We start from the raw sequence: 22451 nt of genomic DNA, 5'->3' as shown, positions 1-22451 counted from the left end.
TGGGAAGATGGTGCTGAGACAGGGGGGTGTCAATAAGAAAGCCTCCTTCAGAAGAAACCACTCTATGGGGATAGCCTTGAACTCAGAGATCAGCCTGCCTCTGCCTTCCCAGTGTTGGGATTAAAGGCGTGCACCAAAGCCAGCTGAAGAAAGCTATCTTGAATGGCCCTCAGAGTGTCATGGCACCTGGCTTATGATTTGCCCATACTCCTGACTATTCTGAAGTATGCCAATACATATGCTGCAAAACAGCCTCAGATAGGGACTTGAGGGAAGGCTCCAGAAGGCACTGTCACCTTGGGAGTTCATAGGTCTGTGGGGACAATAAAGGCACCATGGGCAGCCTTCAATAGTTCTATCTACAAGAAAAGAAGCCTGGAGCCGCTGTGTAGTCCAGTTCAGCATGTCAGATAAAAGGGCTAGAAACCAGTGCTTGTGGGGAGCCAGATGCTGGGCTAGCCTCTACTAATGTGTTTGTGCCTTAGTTTTAACAAAAAAGTCATAAAAGTTTTTAAGCTTATAAAGGTACGAAGAAAACATTTTTTTGGTCCAGCTGTATAATAATTTTATGTTAATTGTTATAAAACTCAAAAATTGTAAAAATTAAAATTTTAGAGCCAGCAAGATGACTCAGAGGGTAAAAGCTTACTTGCCTTGCAAGCCCAGTGTCCTGAGGAGGTGCCACAGTGAAGTCACCTACGGGCTCATTCCTCGGGATGCACCCGCCTTTCGGGACAATGGCCAGCTTCTCGGGCTCACAGCCCTGACTTTGTACTGCCTTGCCACCACCCCTGGAACTCCACTGCTTTATAAATCTCTAGAAATTCTCTACAGTGATGCTTTCTGCTGACTGACTTATAATTAATGCAAAAGCATTTTAGAGGTTTAGAGCGGAGGGTCTCACGTTGCTGTCACTGTGACCCTGTCATGCAGTTCCTCATGTTGCTGTGACCCCCAGCCATAACACTGGTTTGTTGTTACTTCATAGCTGGACTTTTGCTTGTTGTGAAGTGTAATGTAAATACCTGGTGTGTGACCCACAGGTCGGGAAGCTTCACTCTAGCGTCCTATAACAGCAAGGACCATAGGCCTCACTGGCCCTCAGGGAACACTGCTGTGCACTGAGCCATGGCCTGCTGTATGAGGCCAGGAGACCAAGACCAGTCAGTGAGGTTAAGGAGCACATGGCCCTGGGCCTGGCCACTCCAGACGCCAGTGAGCCACCCACTGCCTGCATAGAGAGGGGCTGAATACCTTGGTGCTGGCTCTCATCTGATCTTCAGCTCAACAACTCTGGATGGCACTGGAAGGGATGCCCTTGCCTGGGTTTCCACAGCTGGGAAGCACTGCCCCCCACTTTTTCCACAGTGCTAAACCATGGGGGCGGGGGTGTAGAGGAGGGATAGATCTGCCCAAGTCCCAGAACAGACAGGCAACAGTGCAGGGCTGCTGGGTCAAGCAGCCTGAGCCACCTACCCCTGCCACCCTTCTGATGAGGACCAGGTCACTTGTCTCTATGACTGAGCCCAGGAGTCATGAAGGAGCCTAGCTGTGTCATGATGTCCCCTCCTCCACCACCCTGCTCCTCTGACCCCTCCAGCATCACCTGCAGTCACCTGCATCCCGTGAGATCAAGGTAACAGGCAAGGACACCTAGGAGCTGTGACCAACAGCCACAGAGCTGCAGCACCCAGGTAAAGCTCCTGGAAGCTGAAGTCCAAGCCTCAACTGAGGACAAGAAGAAATTCCATTCGATTTTAGAGACCTGTCTGTAGCACCATACAGAGACTTCCTCCTGTCATGGTGACAGCAACGCAGGGCTCTTACAAGAACTCCTCTTGGAAGGTGCAGTGCACTGCCCCACTGAGGCAGTCTTCTGCTCACCTTCCTCCCAGTGCAAACCATGGGACAGTCCAGGAATAGTTCCTTTCCCCCCCGTGTCGCCCAAAAGCCACACACCCCTTGTACTAAAAAGATGTGAAATAACCAGGTGACTCCACGGTGGCTCTGGCTCTGTGTCACAGAGGCGCAGTCCCTCTCACAGGCCGAGCTCTCCCAGCTTCCCTGGGCTGGGCCTCATACTTGGGGCTCCACTCTGCCTCCAGCCCCAGTTTCCCCAGACCAGAACTGTCTGCATGTGTTTTACATCATTAGATGAGACAACAGAAAGAAACGGAAGCCTGAGAATCAGGTCTGCATTGAGACTGGGGGGTGGAACACCATGCTCTCCCCGTGTTAGCCAAGCAAGAACTGGTCCACCTGTGGCCACAAGCCCCCAGGGACTGCACACAAATGGGCCAAGAACCCATGTGCATTCCAAGCACGGTTTACAGAGCCCGCAGATCATGTGCTGCACACATGCACACTCAGATGCTAATGAATGGAGATGCTGCTGAGATTAATAAATGTTCATTTAAGATCCCTGCTGTTCCTGGGTGCACAGCTGTTTTTGTCATTATGCAGTCTCTCAATGAATGATACTAAAAAGTACAACCACTATCATGTTTTTGGCATTAGGCAGCCCTCAAACTAGAGAGGGACGGAAAGCATCAGGCTCTTCCTGCCGAAATCCAGCTGCCCCATCTGCCATGGGCAGAAATCTCTAGACCACTCCCTCTCCACCCAGCGACAGGAACTGCTGGGCTGGCCTTTATACTGTTATGCTTTAGGGAGGACTCTGGGATGAAGACTGAAGAACAGGGTGAAGGAAGAGGCTGGGAGCAGACATGCAGTACCAGTTCCCTGCAGACCTACCTGGAAGCCCACCGCCCCTCTGCCTCCATCTCCCACCCTCAGCTTCCCGTAGAGTACGCCGCTCCAAAGCTCCCAACATTTAGGAAGGTCATGGCTGACCAGGAGGGGAGAGACAGTCCCTCCAGCCACTAAGAGGGAGGCAACCAGAGTAGGACCAGCCGGTGTCTTGAACAGGCAGTTGTGTGAATGAACCGGCTTTCAAAGAGCAAACCTATTCTTGGGAGTACTCAGCCCCAAAGGGGCTCATAAGGCTGGGCAGACAGGGTAGCCTCCATCAGGGTTCCAGGGGAAACTCTAGGAGGATCATCTACCATGACACATCCACAGAGAGGAAAGGTCTGGAGATGGCCACACTCCCCACTGCTGTGCCGCTGCTACAAGGTCTTTCCGAGCTTCGAGCTAAATCTTAGGAAGGCTCACTTCTAGCTTCTCCTCGGCGTGTTTGCAGCAAATCGCTTTGGGTGGGAACATCAGAAGCTTCGCCCTACCCAAGGTTTGTGGTGGGCACACACACGCGTGCAGCAGCCACGGAGATGGCTGCACAGATGGCTGCTGGGATGTGACTTCGTTCCTCAGACAAGCCACTCAGAACAGAAATGCTTCAGCAGAAAGCCTGCCTTCAAATGGGTGGCAGGTGCCGCCAGAGACCGCGTCTTTATGCCACGTCTCCCTTTTGGAAAAACCCGGGAACTTTATCCCTTCCAGCTACCAGAAAAGTCTTCCCCTGTCAGCCTTGCCAGGATTCAAACACCAGTCCATCAGCAGTTCTGCACACTCCACTAACCAGTCGTCCCACAGCAGTACCTGGCACTGGCCATCACTGTAGAGGAGTCAGCCACGCACGGGACCCGAGCACAGGAGAAGACCTGGCTCCTTCAGCACAGTGGTAGTCTCCGAGCTGGAGATCAGGACATGTGATAGGTAGGGACACGAGCAGCATGAGGATTAGCCCAGGCCTGCAGTGCTCTGTGCCCGTGTCCCATAAGAAGGTGAAGACACCTGGGTCTCAATTCCCAGCACCCACATGGCAGCTCACAGCCATCTGTAACTCTAGTTCCAGAGAATCTGACGCCCTCTTCTGGCCTCTGTGGGCACTGTACACACCAAACACCCACATATAAATTAAAAGTAACAATCTAAAAAGAAAGGTGAGGGCATACAAACCTTCCTTTTTATTCAGCTCTACCTGAGACTTGCTCTGGGGCAGACACCCTGCATCCCACATACGTGTGTAGTCCACATGGCTGCACACCCACCACACACTGCCACGCCCTGCACAGGAGTGCTAGCAGTCTGTGGCTGGGGGTAACAGGTTCCAAATTACTCTGTGGGGTCTCTTTCACACATTGATTCAATACTGAATAAAAACCAGAAAGGAGGACTGGAGAGATGGTTCAGTGGATAAGAGCACTGACTGTTCTTCCAGAGGTCCCGAGTTCAATTCCCAGCAACCACATGGTGGCTCACAACCATCTGTAATGGGATCTTCTGGTGTGTCTGAAGACAGCAATAGTAGTGTACACACATTTATAAAATAAATCTTTAAAAAGGAAAAAAAAAAAACCTAGAAAGGAGGTTTTTCTTCTCAGGTCACCTATAACCCTGACTGACCTTAGAAATTACAAACCACAACCAAGAATAACAGCAACAAAAACTCAGCCATTAACACACCATAGAGCGAGCTCCATGAACCTTAGGTATTGAGATTCTACTGTTGGCAATTAGATATGCACCCAAGAAGAGATCTTTGACACAGCATGATTTCCATATTAATACTATCAATAAAGGAAGGGTCCCAAGGCCACCCGTCTGGACCACACGGACCCTCAGTGTTTAGGGCTGTGATTGCCTCCAAGCGCCTGGCTTGTCCTTGCTGAACTCCACCTCTCTAAAAACTGGAGAAGAGAAGGACTCTTTTTCTTTTAATACATCTATGGAATTTAGCAATAAGCTTTAAATTACTTTAGGCAAAGATGGGTTTTGAGAGTTACCCTGGTCCTTGGAAATACTCCAGTATGCTAGCAACTGGTTAGGCTGGTTACCACTCAAGACTTTCCATTCTTTTCTCTCTCTTCCCCCCCCCCCCAACCCCCTCTGGCTTTTCAAAACAGGGTCTCTCTGTGTAGCCCTGGCTGTCCTGGAACTCACTCTGTAGACCAAGCTGGCCTCGAACTCAGAAATCCGCCTGCCTCTGCCTCCCAAGTGCTGGGATTAAAGATGTGCACCACCTCCACCTGGCTGGTCTCCTCCAAGCTTAGAAGCTCCCCATAAATACAGAGGCCATCACTTAAAGGCCTACTTCATCTCTCAGTCTCAAAAGTGCCCTTCCCGACTGCCACTTCAGGATCTTGCTATGTAGCTGAAGCTGCCCTCCAACTTGAGATTCTCTTGCTTCAACCTCCCTTAGAGTAAGCATTCGTCAGCATCTAGAATTCTCCCTCCCCGAGCTGCGCACTTTGCTTTCCTGGGTGGTTGCTCACATCTGAGCAATGCCCTGGCGTTATGGTCAGCTTTAGAGCTACCTTGGAGCTCTGAAGAGGGAAAACCATAGCATGGGACCCGACTTCCTGCTCAACGCTGATGTAGCATTTGCCCTTGACCCATGCAGAGGATTAGCCCTACCCCTGTCCGCTCTACAAGAGCCAGGTTCCAGTGGTTCCGCTTCAGGACCCATTCAACTGAAGTCACTGCCCCGGAGGCCTCCCACTTTACCTGTGCATGGCAGGATCCGGCACTGGACAGCTGGCTTTCCCTCCCTCAGCACCAGACACTGCTTCCCCATGACACTCATGAGTGCTCTTTGGTTGAACCAAACAGCACTGCAGTTTATTTCTGTGTTATGGTAAGGGATACAATACCATTAATTTTTTCCCTTAATTTTTGTGAATAAGTGTTTGCCTGCAAAAGATGGTATGGAATCCCCTAAAACTGGAGCTACAGGTTGTTGTTAGCTACCATGTTAGACCCCAGGCCAGCCAGTCCAGGGAGCAGCCACTCCACGTTACCTCATGATAAACCAACCGTTCTCCATGCTAGAGGCCCTGTCATACCATCAGTGCTTTGACTCTGGGTTATTTTGCTCGGCGAATCCTCATGTTTCACCCATGTGTGGTAGTATGTGTTAGCATTTTCTGCCTCTTAAGGCTGAATGTATTCCACTGTAACACGGAGACCCATGCTTTTAGCCACCCCCCCCCCATTAGTGGGCATTCTCCTGTGCTGTTCCCACGTCTTGACTATGTGAACAGAGCTACTGTGAGTCTAGGTGTTCAAACAGGACCTAGTATGTTCTGCTTCCAATCATTCTGTGTAAATTCCCAGAAGAGGAGCTGTTGGGTCACAGTGTGGTTCTCACTCTAACACCCAGTCCTTAGAAGTTCTGACAGATCACCAGCAGTCTATCAGGTTGGGTCTCTCATTCACCACCTGTCCCTCCTTACTACGACAGAGAAACCAAAGAACGGTTGGCTGGAGCACAGAGCTGGTCCTCAAGCACAGAACTGATCAGCCATCATAAAACAGCCGTCCTGGGCTGTGGGAGCGACACTCACCAAACACTGTGAACATGCCCCCACAGAAGTTAGTGCACACCCTCCTCCCTGCCACCAGGACACAAGACAGTGCGGACTGTGGCTGTGATCAGCTGTGAGCTTCTGGGAGACTCGCAGCCACATAACTGTGGTTCCCATTTCTCACTATGAGCCCAGAACAATTGCTTTAAGTCTTTAGAGGGTGGCTAAATGTTAACAGTAATAGCTACCACTTGTGTGGCAGCAGTATGTTGGCGGGACCAAGTCCTCAGTGTGTCTGCACCACTCCTACAACAAGGGCACTCTAACCGGCAGGTCCCTCTCTGGGCTCCCAGGGGCAAGGCACGATTGCAGCTTAGCTGGCTGGGGTGCAGGTCTCAGAGTGGATGAGGGTAGAACTTGGTAGGGCTATGGTGCAAACTCCTCAGAGTTTCTATCAGACCTGAGAGGTCAAGAGGTCGCTGGTTGATGATGAGCGACAAGGGAACCTGAGTGGTGTGTCCAGGGGGAAGAGGCTGAGGTCAGAGACTCTAGACTCTGCCAAGTGCTTTTCTCGTTGTCTTCTGTTACGAATAAACTTGAGAGCAGAAGCACAAGCCTGGCGTCTGGGCTGAGAAGGAACAGGGGCCCCCAGCATCTGCCCCCTCACGTGACAGCCTCACCTGAACCTGGGTGCTCCTTAATCCTGCCAGCTACCTCCACACTGCTCTTCTGTGACCGCCCCCTCGCCCTAGCAGGAAGATCTGGTGATTACATGGCTCGGCTTGGGACAAGGTGCGGGTGGCCAAGAGACAGGGACCCAGGGAACATCCCTGCTGCGCCCATCAGTTCTGCCTCCCCCAGCTTAAATTAATTACAGCTGAAAATACAGCGCTGCCATCTGCTTTGAAAACGGCAGGATAAGGGAATAAAATGAAAGGGGGTTTTGGTACTAACCTCACTTTAATCATTGCCAAAGAGCATGAAGACAGCCCAGCGTCCTCCCACAAGAAAGCCTGGGGCCTCACAAACTTGGCAGGCAAGGCGGGCGCGCACCCCGTCAGAATAAGAGTCCCCGGGAGGAGGGTGTGAGGTGCGGGGCCGCCTGCCCCGCGCTGCAGGGGAAGCTTCCTGCGGGCCTGGGAGAGGCTGGGAACTCCTGGGAGGCGTTATTTACGGAGTGCCGCCTGCCAAGAACGTTGCATGCATCGCTGCAGTTCCATTTTCAGAGAAAACAGATCTGCTGTCAGAATTACAGCGAGTCACTTCCTCTTTCTTTGTTTCCCTACCTTCCATAACATCAGGCTTTTAGCAAACTCTACAACTTGGCCAAAGGAAATGCTGGCAGGAAGGGGCGAGGCAGGAGGGAGGGGACAGGCCTGCAGTTCAGCTTCTGTGGGTTTTCTGGTCCTCTTGCCCTTCTCACAAACCCCACTTGAGAGGCTGTTCTGTTACAAGTGCTGGAGGCCAGTTAGCTCCGGTGAGCACATTATCTGCTCCCATCTGCAGATTTCTGAACCTTATCCCAGGCCAGTGGCTTGATTTCTAGGGGAGTCACCTGCCTGCCTGGTTCCTTCAGATCCTAAGGAGTTTTCCTTGCGGCATGCATGGGCCTGCTGGCTCCTTTCACACCACAACAGAACTGCATTTATATCAAGTAGGCTCTCCTAAGCCAGATCTGTAGCACAGAGGATGAACGCGCCAATGAAAGAGCAGTTCTTGTGGGAGGAAAACACATTTAAAAAGAAAAAAGAAAAGGAAAGAAAAGAAAAGATGCTAAGGCTGTCTTCCAAACCTGCCAACTGTCACTGTCTATAGCAACCGTGTCCACAACACTGTGTCTCAGGAGTGTAACTTTCTAGTAAAGGCTGCATCCATCAAGCCCAAGGGAACATCTGGGAAAATGGTTAAATAAAAACAATTGCATTTTTGATTTCAGAGTTTACTAAGGATACCCAACAAGAGACAAGTCTCACACACTCCCAGTTCAGCTCAGCAGCAAAGGTCCTGGAAGGGAGAGGGAGGGAGGGACGACAGTGACAGCTTCGGATGCAGACCAAGGGGTGAGGAGCCCTGTTCAGCTCCACTCCACAGTCACAGCCCACCTCTCTCCCCAGGGCTAAATCCCTCAAGCTCCCACCACCTCTAGTGTGGAAGCAATCAGGACGAGCACAGATACACAGAGCACAGAGGCCCATGCACATAAAGCTCCTGCATTCCGTCACAGACATGTCCTGAGCAGTCACAATGGCCCCGTCCTAGCCACGGGGTGTGGGTGTTCTCAACACACTTCAGTCCTTTCTACAATACTTTTGGAAGGTTTTCCTGCTAAAGAAAAAGATCTAGTAAGTGATCCAGCCGCATCCAAACAAAACATTGGGGAGGGGTGTGTGTGTGTGTGTGTGTGTGTGTGACCTCTGTGCATGCCAGCACAGAGGTCAGGCTCCAGTGCTGTTCAGTTCACCTCAGACCATCAACCTTGGACTTGTTTTTTTGCTGCTGCTGCTATTGATTTTGTTTTGTTTTGTTCTTTAAAGACTGTGTCTTTTTCATGGGCTCTGCTGACCAGCCAGGGAGCTCCAGGGAACTGCTGCCTCAGTGCGGGGTTCTAGTATGAGCACCCTCAACCAGCTTTCTCACGTGGTTCTGGGATGGAAGAACGCAAGTCCGAATGCTTGCAAAGTAGGTACTATTTACCAACTGAGCTATTATCATAGCCTGAAAGGTCTTTCTTTTACAAACACTGTAAATACTTGGAAGACTTCGGAAGATCGAACATGCTGGACAGTTAGTCACAAACTACACGTGGCTAGCAGGCACACCCGGAGAGCTGCAGGGCTCTGAGTGAGGATGCTAACTCTTATAGATGCAATCGCTAAAGAAAGGAAAGTTGAGGAGGACTGAAGGAATCTCGGAAGAAATGCCCCTATCCCTGCCCCCTCCCAGCACTGGGGAACATGCTCACATATTACATATTACAGCCCCATGAAAGAAACATGACAAACAAGCCCAAAGTCCTGAGACCATGCAAAGGCTGGTGGTATAGCTCAGGTGGTAAGACACTTGCCCAGCATGACTGAAGCCTGTTGGGGTCTCAATCATCAGACCCCAACCCTAGGGAGATAAAGGTAGAAGGATCAGAAGTCACCCTTGACAACATAGTGAACCTGAGGCCAGTTTCTTCTCTGAAGAAGGAAAAAGAGGAGGAGGAGAAGGAGGAGGAGGAGGAGAAGGAGGAGGAGGAGGAGGAGGAGGAGGAGGAGGAGGAGGAGGAGGAGAAGTCGTTGTCGTCGTTGTCGTCGTCATATCAGTTACCTATCAAGTGTGCTGCTGCTGCTGCTGCTGTTGGAAATTCAAAATCCCCAGTACACACATGCACACATTTCCCCAGTACACACATGCCCACATTTCCAGCTTTCAGTCTACAGACTCCACCGGAGGGTTGGTTATAGCTCAGATTGTCTAACCAGGTCCCATCTCCAGCAAGGCAGGGACAAAGAAAGGGGGAGGGGGCATTAACCTGAGCTTCAAATGAATTATCAATGAGTAAGCAACTGATGACGACAGGAAAGCAATTTTGATTGGATTAGGAAGGAAATGAAACCTTTGCCACAAATAAATAAAAGCACTGTTTTGGGACTTTGTTTGCTTGTTTAAGTTAAACTGTCTAACTAGCTGGCTGGACACGGTGGCCTTTGGAGCACTGGTCGAGCTATGGAAAGGTGAGGGAGCCACCCTAGGACAGAGGTGAGCTGCTGAGTTTACCCTGGCCTCTCAGCAGTGCACCCTGAAACCTGCCTCTTCCAAGACCTCTCTCTTTGGCTTTCCCCTGTGCCCCCTTTGAAGCTCAGCCTCCCCCACATGGTGACCACACACAAGCCCTAAATCCTTTTGTATGCAGAGGGTCCCCAGCTTCTCTGCAGTGTAAAGGGAGGGTACACTCAGTAGGAACTGCACTTTGGGTGTTGAATTCTGCTCTCCCTGGCCTGGCCTGGCACTGTGTAGTGACTTCTCAGGCACCTGCAAACCAAAGTGCCCAGCGCAGCCCTAGTGGCTCTGTTGAGAAGCTAAAACAAGAAGCAGGCGGAGAGCCACATCCTTACTTCACAGTGGGTCGGTTAATAGGGATAAGTCTCACCCTGGTGTTGATGGACAAGAAGCCCCTGCCATTGGTTCAACAGGAAAGTTCGTGGGCACTGACCCTCCAGGACAATTCTTGGGTCCTACCACCAAACCTTTTCTAGAACAGCTCTCCTATATAAAAATCTCCGAAGCAACATGTTTGTAACTGCATCCTGCCCTTAAAAATCGATTTTAAAAAATGAATAAACTTAAGAACAAGCCTTTTTGGAGAGCTAAAACAAACAAACAAAAAAACCAAGCCATGAGTCACCCAGCTCCTTGGGTGGGGGAAGGGGCTGAGGCAGAAGCCCTGTGAATCTTAGGCTACATAGACTACACAGAGACAGACAAGGCAATCTGTAGAAGGCGCCACTGACAGTGAAGAAGGGTCTGACAGACCATCACTATCTATGCACAGTAAACAAAGGTGCTGGGACATGGGACAGTTACCAGCAGCCTGCTCACAAGGATAAATGCTTTCCAGAATACAGAGTGTCACCGTGGGGGACGTGGGGATGAGTGGGAAGGGTAAATGCTGGATAGATAGACCACAACAACCTGACTTAAATCTGAGGCTGTGGAATGTATGGAGAGCTCTCTGCCAGGAACCCTCAAGGGTGGCACCACCAGAGCTGGCCCGGGTGAGAGCGGAAGACAACTGCATTAAGACGCCACAGTGAAGGTCACAAAGGGGAGTGGGGCCATCCTGTGTACTGGCCCTGACTTGTGTCAGAGCTGCTTGTCACACAGGCCCACAACTCTCATCTCATGCTTAGTTGGCCTGAAGTGAGGGATGGTAGAGATTTCCATGAATTCTTTTAAAATTTAACCACGGTGTTTCCGTGAAAGTCCAGGGAGGTGCTTACTGGGAAGGGAGTTTGTTGCAATGGGCGCCTCCATCCTTGAAGGTCACACAAGGAGCGTGGCTTTTATTCAGTAGTCAAGGAGATACGGCCCATGGATAGACCCAGTGGTGTCACGCACACAGGCTCTGGAGGAAGACCTGTCTGGCCACACCGAGGCACAGGAGTGAAGGGGCAGCTCCTGGTGGCTCGGAGGGTCCAGTTCTCATCTGCCCCGCTCACAGCTCTGCCTAGAAACCCATGACCAAGCATGACTCAAAGCAGGAGGGTGGGAGGGTAAGCAGTGCCTGGCACTGGTCCTGAGCTGCCTGCCACTCAAGCAAATGAACACAGCGAATCTGCTAGAAAGTGGGGCGCTGACAGAGTGGCTGGCGGCAAATGTGAAGGACACCTGGGGGCAGACCTGCTCGTCTTCCCAAGATGAGAGTGTCTGTCTAGCCTTTTTTTTTTTTTTTTAAGATTACAAAAAGATAATGTGTATGAGTGCTTGCCTGCATGTATGTACATACACACGCATGTATATGAACCATGTATATCTATATGTATGTATGGTACGAAGGGAGGCCAGAAAGGGAGCATCACATGGCACTGAGACTTAAAGTCTGGTCCTCTGGAGGAATAGTCAGTGCTCTTAACGACCGAGCCATCTCTCCAGCCACATAGACAGCCCTTTCCCTTTTTTTTTAATCTCAGATGTTGGACTGTGTTGCTGATCTGCAACTCCTGGGCCACACCAGCACTCTTCACTCTGCCATACTCCATCCTTGGTTTCCACACACCTCACGCCTACCCGGCCTGGTGCCAGTAGCAGAAAAAAAAAAAGAAACGTAAATAGAAGGATGGAAAAAAAAAAGGCATTTTATTCACACAGTAACCCAGGATAAGAGACCAAGCAGGCCCATGATACAGACTGAATGAGGTGCCTCCACAGGTTCAAGGGGACCCAGGGATTTCTGTTCTGGAAGATGGGGTGCAGGGAAGAGGGGGGACAGGGCAGTTGTAGTTGACTCTGTCCCAGCCTGGAAATGAGCATTATGGCTGCAGAACACAGGAGTTACCCTAGGCAATGCTACCTTAGACAGTACATAACTAACTATGTAAACCAGGCTGGCCTTGAACTCACAAAGATCTGCCTGCCTCTACCTCTGAGTGGTGGGATTAAAATTTAACTCCATCAAAAGGAAGACAGCTTCAAGGTCAAGGTGTCTGTCTCTCTCTCTCTCTCTCTCTCTCTCTCTCTCTCTCTCTCTCTCTCTCTCTCTCTCTCTCGTTCCATTCTTATTCCAAGAATGACCTAGCCCCAAGGATTATCTGGCATTACACTAGGTACAGAGCTATTGACTGAACAAGGCCCAGCCCTGATAGAGATGAACAATCAGAAGTGAGCAGAGAGAGGCACACCGTTCCACCTTGTTCTAGGAAGACTGCTAACTTGCCATCTCTGGAGGAGGGGCTTCTGAATGGCTCAGGAGTCCTCGAGTAAGGGCAAGTGAGGCCCTGAGGCAGACTGCAGCCTAGAGACTCAGGTCTGCACAGCGATTTCCTAGAGCTGACCAAGAGCCACAAAGATAATACTTCAGAAACCTGACCCAGAAAGGAGGTTTGCATGGGGGCAGGGGGTCTACAGTGTGACCCAGGCCATGCTTACTCTACAGTGTGACCCAGGCCAATGCCTATATAGAAAAGAGTTGGCAGAACATGGCAGTGAATACAACATGGAGATGGGGGCAGGAGACAGGTGGTAATTTCTGAGGTAAACAGAAAGCTCTTTATCAACCATGAACATGGAGGAGTGTCACATGGAGAAATTCCTACATGTGTACATGCAAAAGGAGGCAGATATGTGTGACCTGTGGGTTTTCATCATACATAACAATGAGACTCTTCCATGTATAGAGGCAATGTAAGCCACAGCTTGCATGACATCACTTAGAGGGTCAGTCAATGAGAAGGGTGGAGCCTGGAAGCAGAGATAACAATAAATGCCATACGTAGAGGCTATCTGTCGCTGGACTCCGAAGCTGGCTATGATGTGGTGGCGTGGGGAGGGAGTGCCCTGAAGAAGATTCCATCTCCTTCTCCAGAGGCTGCAGTAGCTCTCAGGAAAGTGGATTAGTTCCCAAGAGCCTCTGCCTTCTGTTTCCTCCTCTGCTCCTCTACTCCATGGACACAGCACACAGACCTCGCCAGAAGCAGCCAAAAATCTTAAGACTTCCATCTCTGGAGCAGTGAGCTATATAAACTTCTTTTTATTGTAAATTAAACAGGTTTAGGTATTTTGTCATAGCAACAGAATCCCTCTTAAAGTTTCTGGATAGCAGGGCATGGTAGCACACACAAATCCCAGCACTTGGAAGACAGAAGTAGACAGATCTCTGTGAGTTCGAAGCCAGCCTGTGTCTTTATAGGGAGTTCCAGAATAGCTAGCGCTGCATCCAAAATCTCTCTTTTTTTTTAAAGGGTGTGGGGAGAAGGAAGGAAAATCTCGGGAAGAGTGGCTCCCAAGGTAGAAAGGGGAACACAAAAATAAGGGTCATAGGAGGATCAGCCAAAAGAGATTCCTTCTAGAGTCATCACAACATGGAATTACAAGTGTCCCCCAAATCTGCCACCTTGTGGGCAGAGCATCAGGGGGAACCTGGCCCTGCTTCCTCAATCTCTCGGCCCTCAGTGGACACCCTGATAGTTCCCTCTGTTAAAGGGGGGCACTCAGGGAATTGACCAGCTACTTCATTTTCCAAGTTAAGCTTCGAGGGTCTGGAAGTTTACAACGGAATTCTGAAATCAACTGCTCATTATGTCGGGCCGCATCTCTGAGAAAAGTTTTGCTCCACAGTCGGGCCACATCTCTGAGAAAAGTTTTGCTCCACAGTGAATCGACAGAAGATCTAAACAACACATGTTAAACGGCAGTCCCTGGAGGCCTACAACCCGTGTGTAGCACCGCTGGCAAGTCATAGACGCTCGCTGTCCTCCTCTGAGTCCTCATACAGAATGAAGGAACAATGCACTGTGGTCTCTTCTTTCCAGAGCATTAACCCCACATGAGCAGGGCTCACCTCCTAACCTCATCTAACCATAAGAACTCCAAAGACCTTCGCACTGGAGGAGAGGGGCTTCAACACGTGGATTGTGAAGGACCACAAGCCAGACAACCACAGGCCCCAGAGCTCTTTCCCTTGGAGAAACTCTGGGCCGAAAACTGTGTCTGACCCAGAACCTGGAAATTTGCACAGTCATTCCTCCATGTACCCAGCAGCTCCTCAGACGGACAACCTCAGCAATGGTTGAGCCCCTGACTTTCGTCTCCTCAACTAATCTAATGAGAGCCAACGGACTCCCACGACACTGAGTGCTGAAAATGTTCCTGTGACCATCCATGAGCTCCCACCCTCCCTTCCTTTGCTGGAGACTATTGCTATGTAGCCCAGCCTGGCCATGGACTCTCCAATCCCCTGTTTTAGCATCCCACGTGCTGGGTCGTAGGGCATGTACCACTGGGCCTGGCATCCTCGGGCCGTCTCTTAGGTCTCCTCAAGGGAGGCAACAAGAAGCCAATCAGCAGGAACAGCAGAGGCCAGACTTCTCTGCCAGCCAGGGAGCTGAGGCTCCAGAATTCAGACCGTCCTTTGGGCAGGCTTCTCTCTGTCACCAGACCCCAGGACAGCTTTAAGCTCTTTGAGTATGCTCGGGAGATATTATAAAAATAAAAAGTGTTTCAACCGAACAACACAGCAAAGCAAGAGACAAGTGTCGTGCTGGTCAAGTGTAGACACCAGAGCTCCTCCTGCCTCCTCCTGCTCAGTGAGGCCCAGCGAGTAGGGAGTAGGAGATCTCGGAGGAGAGGAGGCGCCATCAACCCACACCCTGGCCAACCCCTCAGCAGTGTCTCTATCTTTCCTCTTTCCTCAGTTGGATCTTTCAGAGACCTAAGAGAACAGCACTTTATTTCAGGACAGGCTGGCTTTGTGTTCCAGCAAGAAGAGTTCTATGAACTAGGCAATGTCCAGATTAACCATCTGTATTCCAAACAGCTGCAATCTCTGTCCCCAGCTGAATGCCTTGGGGCCTGGGCAGGGGACCTTCTAATTTTGAATAAATATCTTTGATGTAACGCATCAATCACTCCTGCTTTGCTGATTTCGGTGTGACCCTTTAGAACAGGACCCTGAACACACTCTCGCTCCTGGCAAGTCTCCCTTCCCCAAAGTTCTGACCCACTTCTGTAACCCCCCAGGACCAATTACAGCCACAAAGCTGGCTAGTCCCCACACAGCCAGGATTGGACTTGGTTGACAGTGCTTTTGTTCTGTCCCCTGGCTCCTGACACCCTTGGCATTTCTTCATTTCATGTGTTATTCGTTATTCAGCCAGGAAAATGCCAGGAGCAAGATGGTGGCCTGCCTGAGCAGCTCTTTGCAGAGACTCTTAAGGCAGAGGCGAGGCCGGCCAGGAAAAGGCTGACGTCAGCTCTCTGAGAGCAGCTCCCTGCAAGGATAAGGCGGCCTTTGTTTTCAGCTCAACTGTGAAAATGAGAAAATGCCTCCAGCCTCACAAACAAGAAACCCACACAGCCCAGGTCAGGCCTGTGACCTTTACTTAAAGGTACCGCACTTCATTAGCAGAGGCTGTCAACAGAACCCAGGAGGTGTGGCCATAACCACCCAGGCCACTGCTAAAAATCAGCTGTCTGTCCAGCACAGTGCAGGCTAGTTCCCCAGCTCTTACTAAAGTGTGAAAGGCACAGTTAACCGCAGGCAAGCCAGCTCCGAGATCACACTGCTCTGTCAAGAAGCCTTTTCTAATTTCTAATTTCTGTTGGCAAGTCAATCATGTGTAAGCCAGAAAGAAGGAAAGAAGATCCCAGCTTAGCAGTAGCTTGGTTTTTGAGTTTCTGCTCAGGGAACTAAGATCTTGGCTGTAAAACAGTCCCTTAAACACCAGAATACCTCCAGGGATACTGGAATGACTGGTGAGCTCCAGGTTCAGGGAGAGACTCTGCCTCAAAAAAAAAGTGTGTGTGTGTGTGTGTGTGTGTGTGTGTGTGTGTGTGTGCTGGTTTTATGTCAACTTGACACACCCTAGAGCCATCTGAGAAGAGGGAACCCTAATTAAGAAAATGCCTCCAGATCAAGCTCTACACAACCCTGTAGGACATGTTCTTAATTAGTGACTGATATGGGAGGGGCCAGCCATTGTGGGTGGGGCCATCATGAGCAGCTGTCACCCCGCCCCCCAAAGTACCAGCAATTACATTTTGATTGTCCTGAAATGTCAACCTGTCCAAAAGGGACAACAATAAAGTCTCGTGACAGAGCTAAGACTCAGGCATGTGCCATAGCTGCCACTGTGAGGCAGCTGCCGGGAGTGGAAGGTGGGGAAGCCTGCCATGGCTATCACCAGCCAGAGGTGGACCCTCATAGAGTTACAGAGGTCCCATGCTGCTGTCTTAAAAGGGGGAGAGCAGGAACATGGATGTCCCAGAACAAGAAGACACAAGGTCATGCCCATGATTCGGCACACGGCTGGTACCCAGCGCACTCAATGGCTGCGACAGAAGCCCTCTCTAGCAGCGGCCTCATGCTGAGTGACAGGACATCCACACCCTCTGCAGAACACCTCAGCCGACCAGCTGCCCTGGGAAGGCTCCTTGATTTCCAATCTCAGTTGAGCAAAGTTAAAGAAGCAACATGTGCCCAACTGCTCAATCTCCACTCAGCACGGTCTTAAAGTTGGTTACACACACCGGGACCAAAGGGACTCAGGAGACAAGAAGCAGGGTCGCCTCAGGGAACAAGCCCCAAAGCCACACAGTGAGCCTATGTGGGACAGTCAGAACCATGGCTCTGCGAAGCAGAGGGTGCCACGGCTCCCCTGCCCCATTAAGCAAACCCACAGGGACACACGAACAGCATCCTTGCCAGTGATCTGCTTCTCCCTTAGACGCAGGGTCCTTCAAACGCTTTCTCCAACCTTCTCTCACACCAATGGTCCCAGCTTGGGGTTCACATGTTCTCCACTCACCCCACGGAGAGAAGAGTAAACACCCAGTGGATCCCCAAGGGAAGCAGATAGAAAAAGAGACAAAAGATCCTCAGGCTACAAAGTGTGCCCCCAGATCTGTCTAAGTCAGAAGTGGAGAAAAGTGTGAGAGCTCTGGTCACAAGAACACACCAGGACAGCAGCTCACAGGGGTGACAAGGGGCTCAACAGAGGCGTTGGCTCCAGCAGGAGCCCCTGGGCTTTGCCTGCTCAGAGGCTAGGGTGGATATTTCACACACATCCCAGTGGTCAAAAGGGGATCCCACTGCACCTGAGGCCTACCTGGGTAGAGGTGTCCCACAACCTAACACAGAAGTACACAGAAGTCACTCAGTGTGTGCCATGTGCCCGTCATTAGAATGGATATGTAGGAATGTATGTATGTATGTATGTGTATTCTGTCTTTGTACACACCAGAAGAAGGAATCAGATGCCATTACAGATGGTTGTGAGCCACCATGTGGTATGTGGTTGCTGTGAATTGAACTCAAGACCTCTGAAAGAGCAGTCAGTGCTCTTAACCACTGAGCCATCTCTCCAGTCCCCCAATATCTGTTTCTTTAAAACAAACAAACAGCCGGGCATGGTGGCGCACGCCTTTAATCCCAGCACTCGGGAGGCAGAGGCAGGCGGATTTCTGAGTTCTAGGCCAGCCTAGTCTACAAAGTGAGTTCCAGGACAGCCAGAGCGATACAGAGAAACCCTGTCTCGAAAAACCAAAAATAAATAAATAAATAAATAAATAAATAAATAAATAAATAAAAACAAACAAAAAACACCTCAAATAAGCTAGCAGGCAGGAAGGCAGGGAGGTGGATAGAGGGAAGTTCATCTATGGTGAAAAAGAGGTCACGTCTACTGTTGAGGTGGAATATTCTGGTTGTCTAATACAAAACTAGCCTTCGGTAAGCTCTCTATAAATACTCCTGCCCCCTCCCAGGTGGCTAACTCAACAGCTCACCTGGACATCCCGCTGTAAATGGACAGCCGAATCCAGCCTTGCTTCCTGGCCAGCAAAGGACCCTCCCCAGGGCTCACCAGCCATGCAGCCCAAGACAAGCCCCAAAGCCAGTGAGACCTAGCACAGCTGCATTGCAAGCTTGCACCACTGCAGGTGCACAGCCTCCCGGGCTGCATCACTCTGTAAACGCTGGGAATGACACAAGGGGACTAGTCAGTGAACGCAGGAGTGTGTGGGCCTGGACCACTATGCAGCTGCCAACACAAACATGGAGCTGGTGTAAAGGGTCGCCACGGTGACCTGTTGCCAATGCCCATCTAAGCTGTGTGGCTCAGTGTAAGGAAAAGGGAAGTGAGAACTCACACTTGCTTTTGGAAGGTTGGTGGCTCACAGGGGATAGAGCCACACTTCGCCCAGGTGTACTTTCTAAGACAGTTTCTGCTGCAAGCTGGGTAATATCTTAAAGATAAAATAAAGCGGTGGTGGATAGTGACGCACTTCTTTAATCCCAGCACTTGGGAGGCAGAGGCAGTTGGATCTCTTAGTTTGAGGCCAGCCTGGTCTATAGAATGAGTTCCAGTACAGCCAGGGCTACACAGAGAAACCCTGTCTCAGAAAACAAACAAGATAATATAAAGTCAGCAAAGGTGAGGAAAAATACCTAGAATTCAATGCAAACAGCAACGGATACTTGAAACCGTACTGATGGGGGGGAGGGGCAAGAATGGATGGAGTCACAAGAACATGAAAAGGGACCAAACTCTTATTGGGGTTTTCCACAGACTGGCACCCAGGAGCAGAGCATCTGGAGTGCACACACAGGGCTGGGCGGGGATAGAACGGCAATGCCTGACGGGAACTCGGGACTTTTTAATGGCAAGTGTCTAGAAACACAGAGCTGGGCAGGGATCCCTGAGAGGATAGCCGTGCTCTCGTGCTGGCTGCCCAGGATAAACACTGCTGGCCACAGTGGCTCCTGAGTTTAAAATGTAGCTAGGGCAACCGAGGACGTGGAACTCTCAAGTTTTCTTAATTTAACTTTTAAACATCTTGGAGCTGGGCACTGAAACAAATGTTTCAAATGCTCTGCCACTAAGTCACATCTCCAGTCCCCACCTTTTCTCTCTGTACCCCAGGCTGTGGCTAGTGTCCATTGTATCAGAAGACTCGATTCCCCCTGATATTAAGAATAAATCACCACGTGACACCTGCCAGGAACCAGGGCTTCCTGAGACAGTGGCCATGAGGCTAGGAGAAAAAGGTGGGACCCAGGGACAACTGAGAGGCTAGATGGAATTGAACTCATGGGGCTCTGTGAATAGGCAAAAAGAAAAGTGGATACCACCCCCAAGACAGGCTATACTAACCCCTCCCTCCATGGTAGTAATCCCGCCCCACCCAGCCAACTCCCTGACATCCATGTTCTCAGCACATTTTCTCAGAAGTAATTGTCTTCCTCAGAGCCACCAGTCTTGCAAGAAAATTGGCAGGGTAGACTTGAGACAGGTAACAAGGACCAAGCACTAGAGCAATCCTGAGGGGTGCCCCCTGCCCCCTAAAGCTCCCACTGTACCTCAGAACTCCTTACTGGCCCTACCTGCCCTGGTCAGCATCACACCACAGGGTCAGAGGACCACATCTTCATGCCCCTCTTTGCTCGTGGCTCAAACTGTGTTTCATCAACGTGCCCTCCTCAGCATCAGCACAATCCCCTTGATGATAAAGCAAACAAGGCATGCTTTGCTTACACACCATTAGCAAATTCTAGAAAGCCAGAACACCTCACATTCTCTTTCAAGATACAAATACACTAGGGTCATTTCTGACCCCATAGATAGTGGCCCTAATGTCCTCTTAGCCACGAAATAAAGAGGGACACGCCACAGCTCAAACAAGACACATCTACAAGTCAATCAACATACATGCCAAGTACCAACAACACGAGTGAGCAAGATTGAGAAAACACCTAGTGTCAATCTTTGGTCTCCACACATACCTACACATATGTGTACCTTCATGCACATACATGAACATGCACACAGAATTTATATGTGTATTTTACGATAATTTTTTTTAAATGGAGAAAATCCACCTACCTGGATTTTCCTTTGGGAGCCCAGAGAGCCTGGCAGAATGAGGGCACAGTTTCTAGTTTTCTTCAAACTTTGCATAATGATGCTAACTGGGAGCTGAGCACCAAATCTGATGATTCTTCTCTCATTTCCACAGTGCTGGGGGCTACGTGAGGACCATGGGCACCAGGCAGATGCTGCCATTCAGCCATACCACTGCTACCCCTCACCATCCTGTAGGCTTAAAGCTCTTTAGAGTGTCGACACAGACTGGTATTTCAAGCTCTTGTTTTCAATCACCAAGGAGTTACAAAATGATTTCTCAACTATTTTAATACTCTAATGTTTTTAACTACAGCCAGGGGTGATGGTGCCCGTCTATAATCCCCATGATGGGAAGGCAGAGGCAGGAGAATCAAGAGTTCAAGGCTAGCCAGGGCTACCTAGTGAGTTCAAGGCCACTCTGGGTCACGGAAGACGGGCCACCAGGCACTGCACTAGATCCTTACAATAATCTAATGAGAAGGCATACTCACTGCCCCGTGGGACAAGAAGGTGGTGGCATCTGAGCCAGGGTACCCAGCCTAAGACACACATTCTGAAACACTCATCATACTCGTGTTTTCTACTGTCCCCACAGCCAACATCTGCACAGTGAGGTTATAAATGATAATATCCACCTGAGCATTTCCTTGATTTAACTCTGAGATTCTCAGTCTGCCAGCCCGATCACTGCCATCTGACAGTAAGGACACGGGGCCCAGAAACACCAGGTCTCACAGCTGGTAAGCCACAGAAGGAGGGCTTCAACTAAAGCATGACCCCAGTCTACATAGTCACAAGGCCGCCTCTTCTCCCCTTCCCCTCTCTTGAAAAAGTAAAACAAAGAGTCAAGAGTCTCTTATTTGGGTTTGGGAAAGTTGGATGGAGGGTAGTATAAGCATGGACGCCAGACCTCTCTGCGAGGAGCGCCATCTGATTCCCTCCCAGGCAGTGAGAGAGGGCGCTGTTCTGCGCAGCCTCCGCTGCTGGATTCCTGAGTGTAGCAAATTCCAGGCTCCAGACTGCAGGCTCAGCCTCTGACTAACACTACAGTGATTTATTTGAGGATAAATACCTCTGTCAGTGTCTTATGACTGAACACAACAGAGCAGGCAGATTGGCATTCGCGGAATGTGAGGACGCGGGCTGAGGCAGCAGAGGCCAGGGCGGCCTCCAGCTACAGAGCGCGGTCTGCAGGAGGGACCCTGCACTGCACCTGCTGCTGCCAGCACCAGCCAGCCCTGTGACTACAAACCACTCATCTGCACATGGGGACATGGACTGGCTACACAACTGCCACAGCCCAAACACCAAGTCCTGAAAGTGCAATGTGACATACACTGTCTTAGCCGGCCAGACCATGTCACAGATTCAGAGAACGCCAGCTTAAGCCGCTCCGCGTTGAAAATGGGTTTAAGAGATAGGCCGGAGAGAAGGCTAGGCAGTTAGGACTGGCTGCTCTTCCAGAAGACCCATCAACATACATGCAGGCAAAACACCAATGCACATAAAATAAATAAAATCTTTAAAAAAATAAAAGAAAGAAAATAAAGTTAGAGAGAAAGAAAGAAAGAAAGAAAGAAAGAAAGAAAGAAAGAAAGAAAGAAAGAAAGAAAAAAGAAAGCCGGGCAGTGGTGGTACATGCCTTTAATCCCAGCACTTGGGAGGCAGAGGCAGGTAGATTTCTAAGTTCGAGGACAGCCTGGTCTACAGAGTGAGTTCCAGGACAGCCAGGGCTATACAGAGAAACCCTATCTGGAAAAAGACAAAAAAAAAAAAGAAAGGGAAGAGGGAGGGAGGGAGGGAGGGAAGGGGGGAGAGAAGGGGGAGAGAGAGAGAGAGAGAGAGAGAGAGAGAGAGAGAGAGAGAGAGAATGAGGATCAGAGAAGACACTAGGGTAATCCAATCAATTGCAATGCCAATCAAGGATCTGACACCAAGAGATGTCACCATGGCTCCAGGCTACCAGCAGCTGCACAGTGCACAGTGCGGTGCATGGTCACAACAGGGTGCAATACTGAACGCCCATGCAACAGCCTTCCACTCTGGTAGCTCACAAACACCCAGTATCGATTTGCATAATGGC

General features: G+C 50.2%; 1 protein-coding gene across 7 annotated transcripts in view; it reads right to left on the bottom strand.

The window, feature by feature from the left end:
- Positions 1–22451, bottom strand: part of Vgll4 (vestigial like family member 4) — a 118634-nt gene that overhangs the window by 5544 nt on the left and 90639 nt on the right. The window contains exon 1 of one of the 7 annotated variants that reach the window (XM_021165070.3): positions 7221–7587. The exons of the other annotated variants lie outside the window; for them this stretch is intronic. Within the exon in view, the coding sequence (XP_021020729.1) occupies positions 7221–7234 (14 nt within the window). The 5' untranslated portion in view covers positions 7235–7587. Of the gene's footprint in view, positions 1–7220; positions 7588–22451 lie in introns of those variants that run through there. 7 annotated transcript variants of the gene reach the window in all.

This window comes from Mus caroli, unplaced genomic scaffold (assembly GCF_978045245.1).
Source record: "Mus caroli unplaced genomic scaffold, Mus_caroli_1 scaffold_7, whole genome shotgun sequence".
In the NCBI taxonomy this organism is placed as follows: domain Eukaryota; kingdom Metazoa; phylum Chordata; class Mammalia; order Rodentia; family Muridae; genus Mus; species Mus caroli.
The sequence above is the reverse complement of the archived record's forward strand: the minus strand, read 5'-3'. Positions and strand labels throughout refer to the sequence as shown.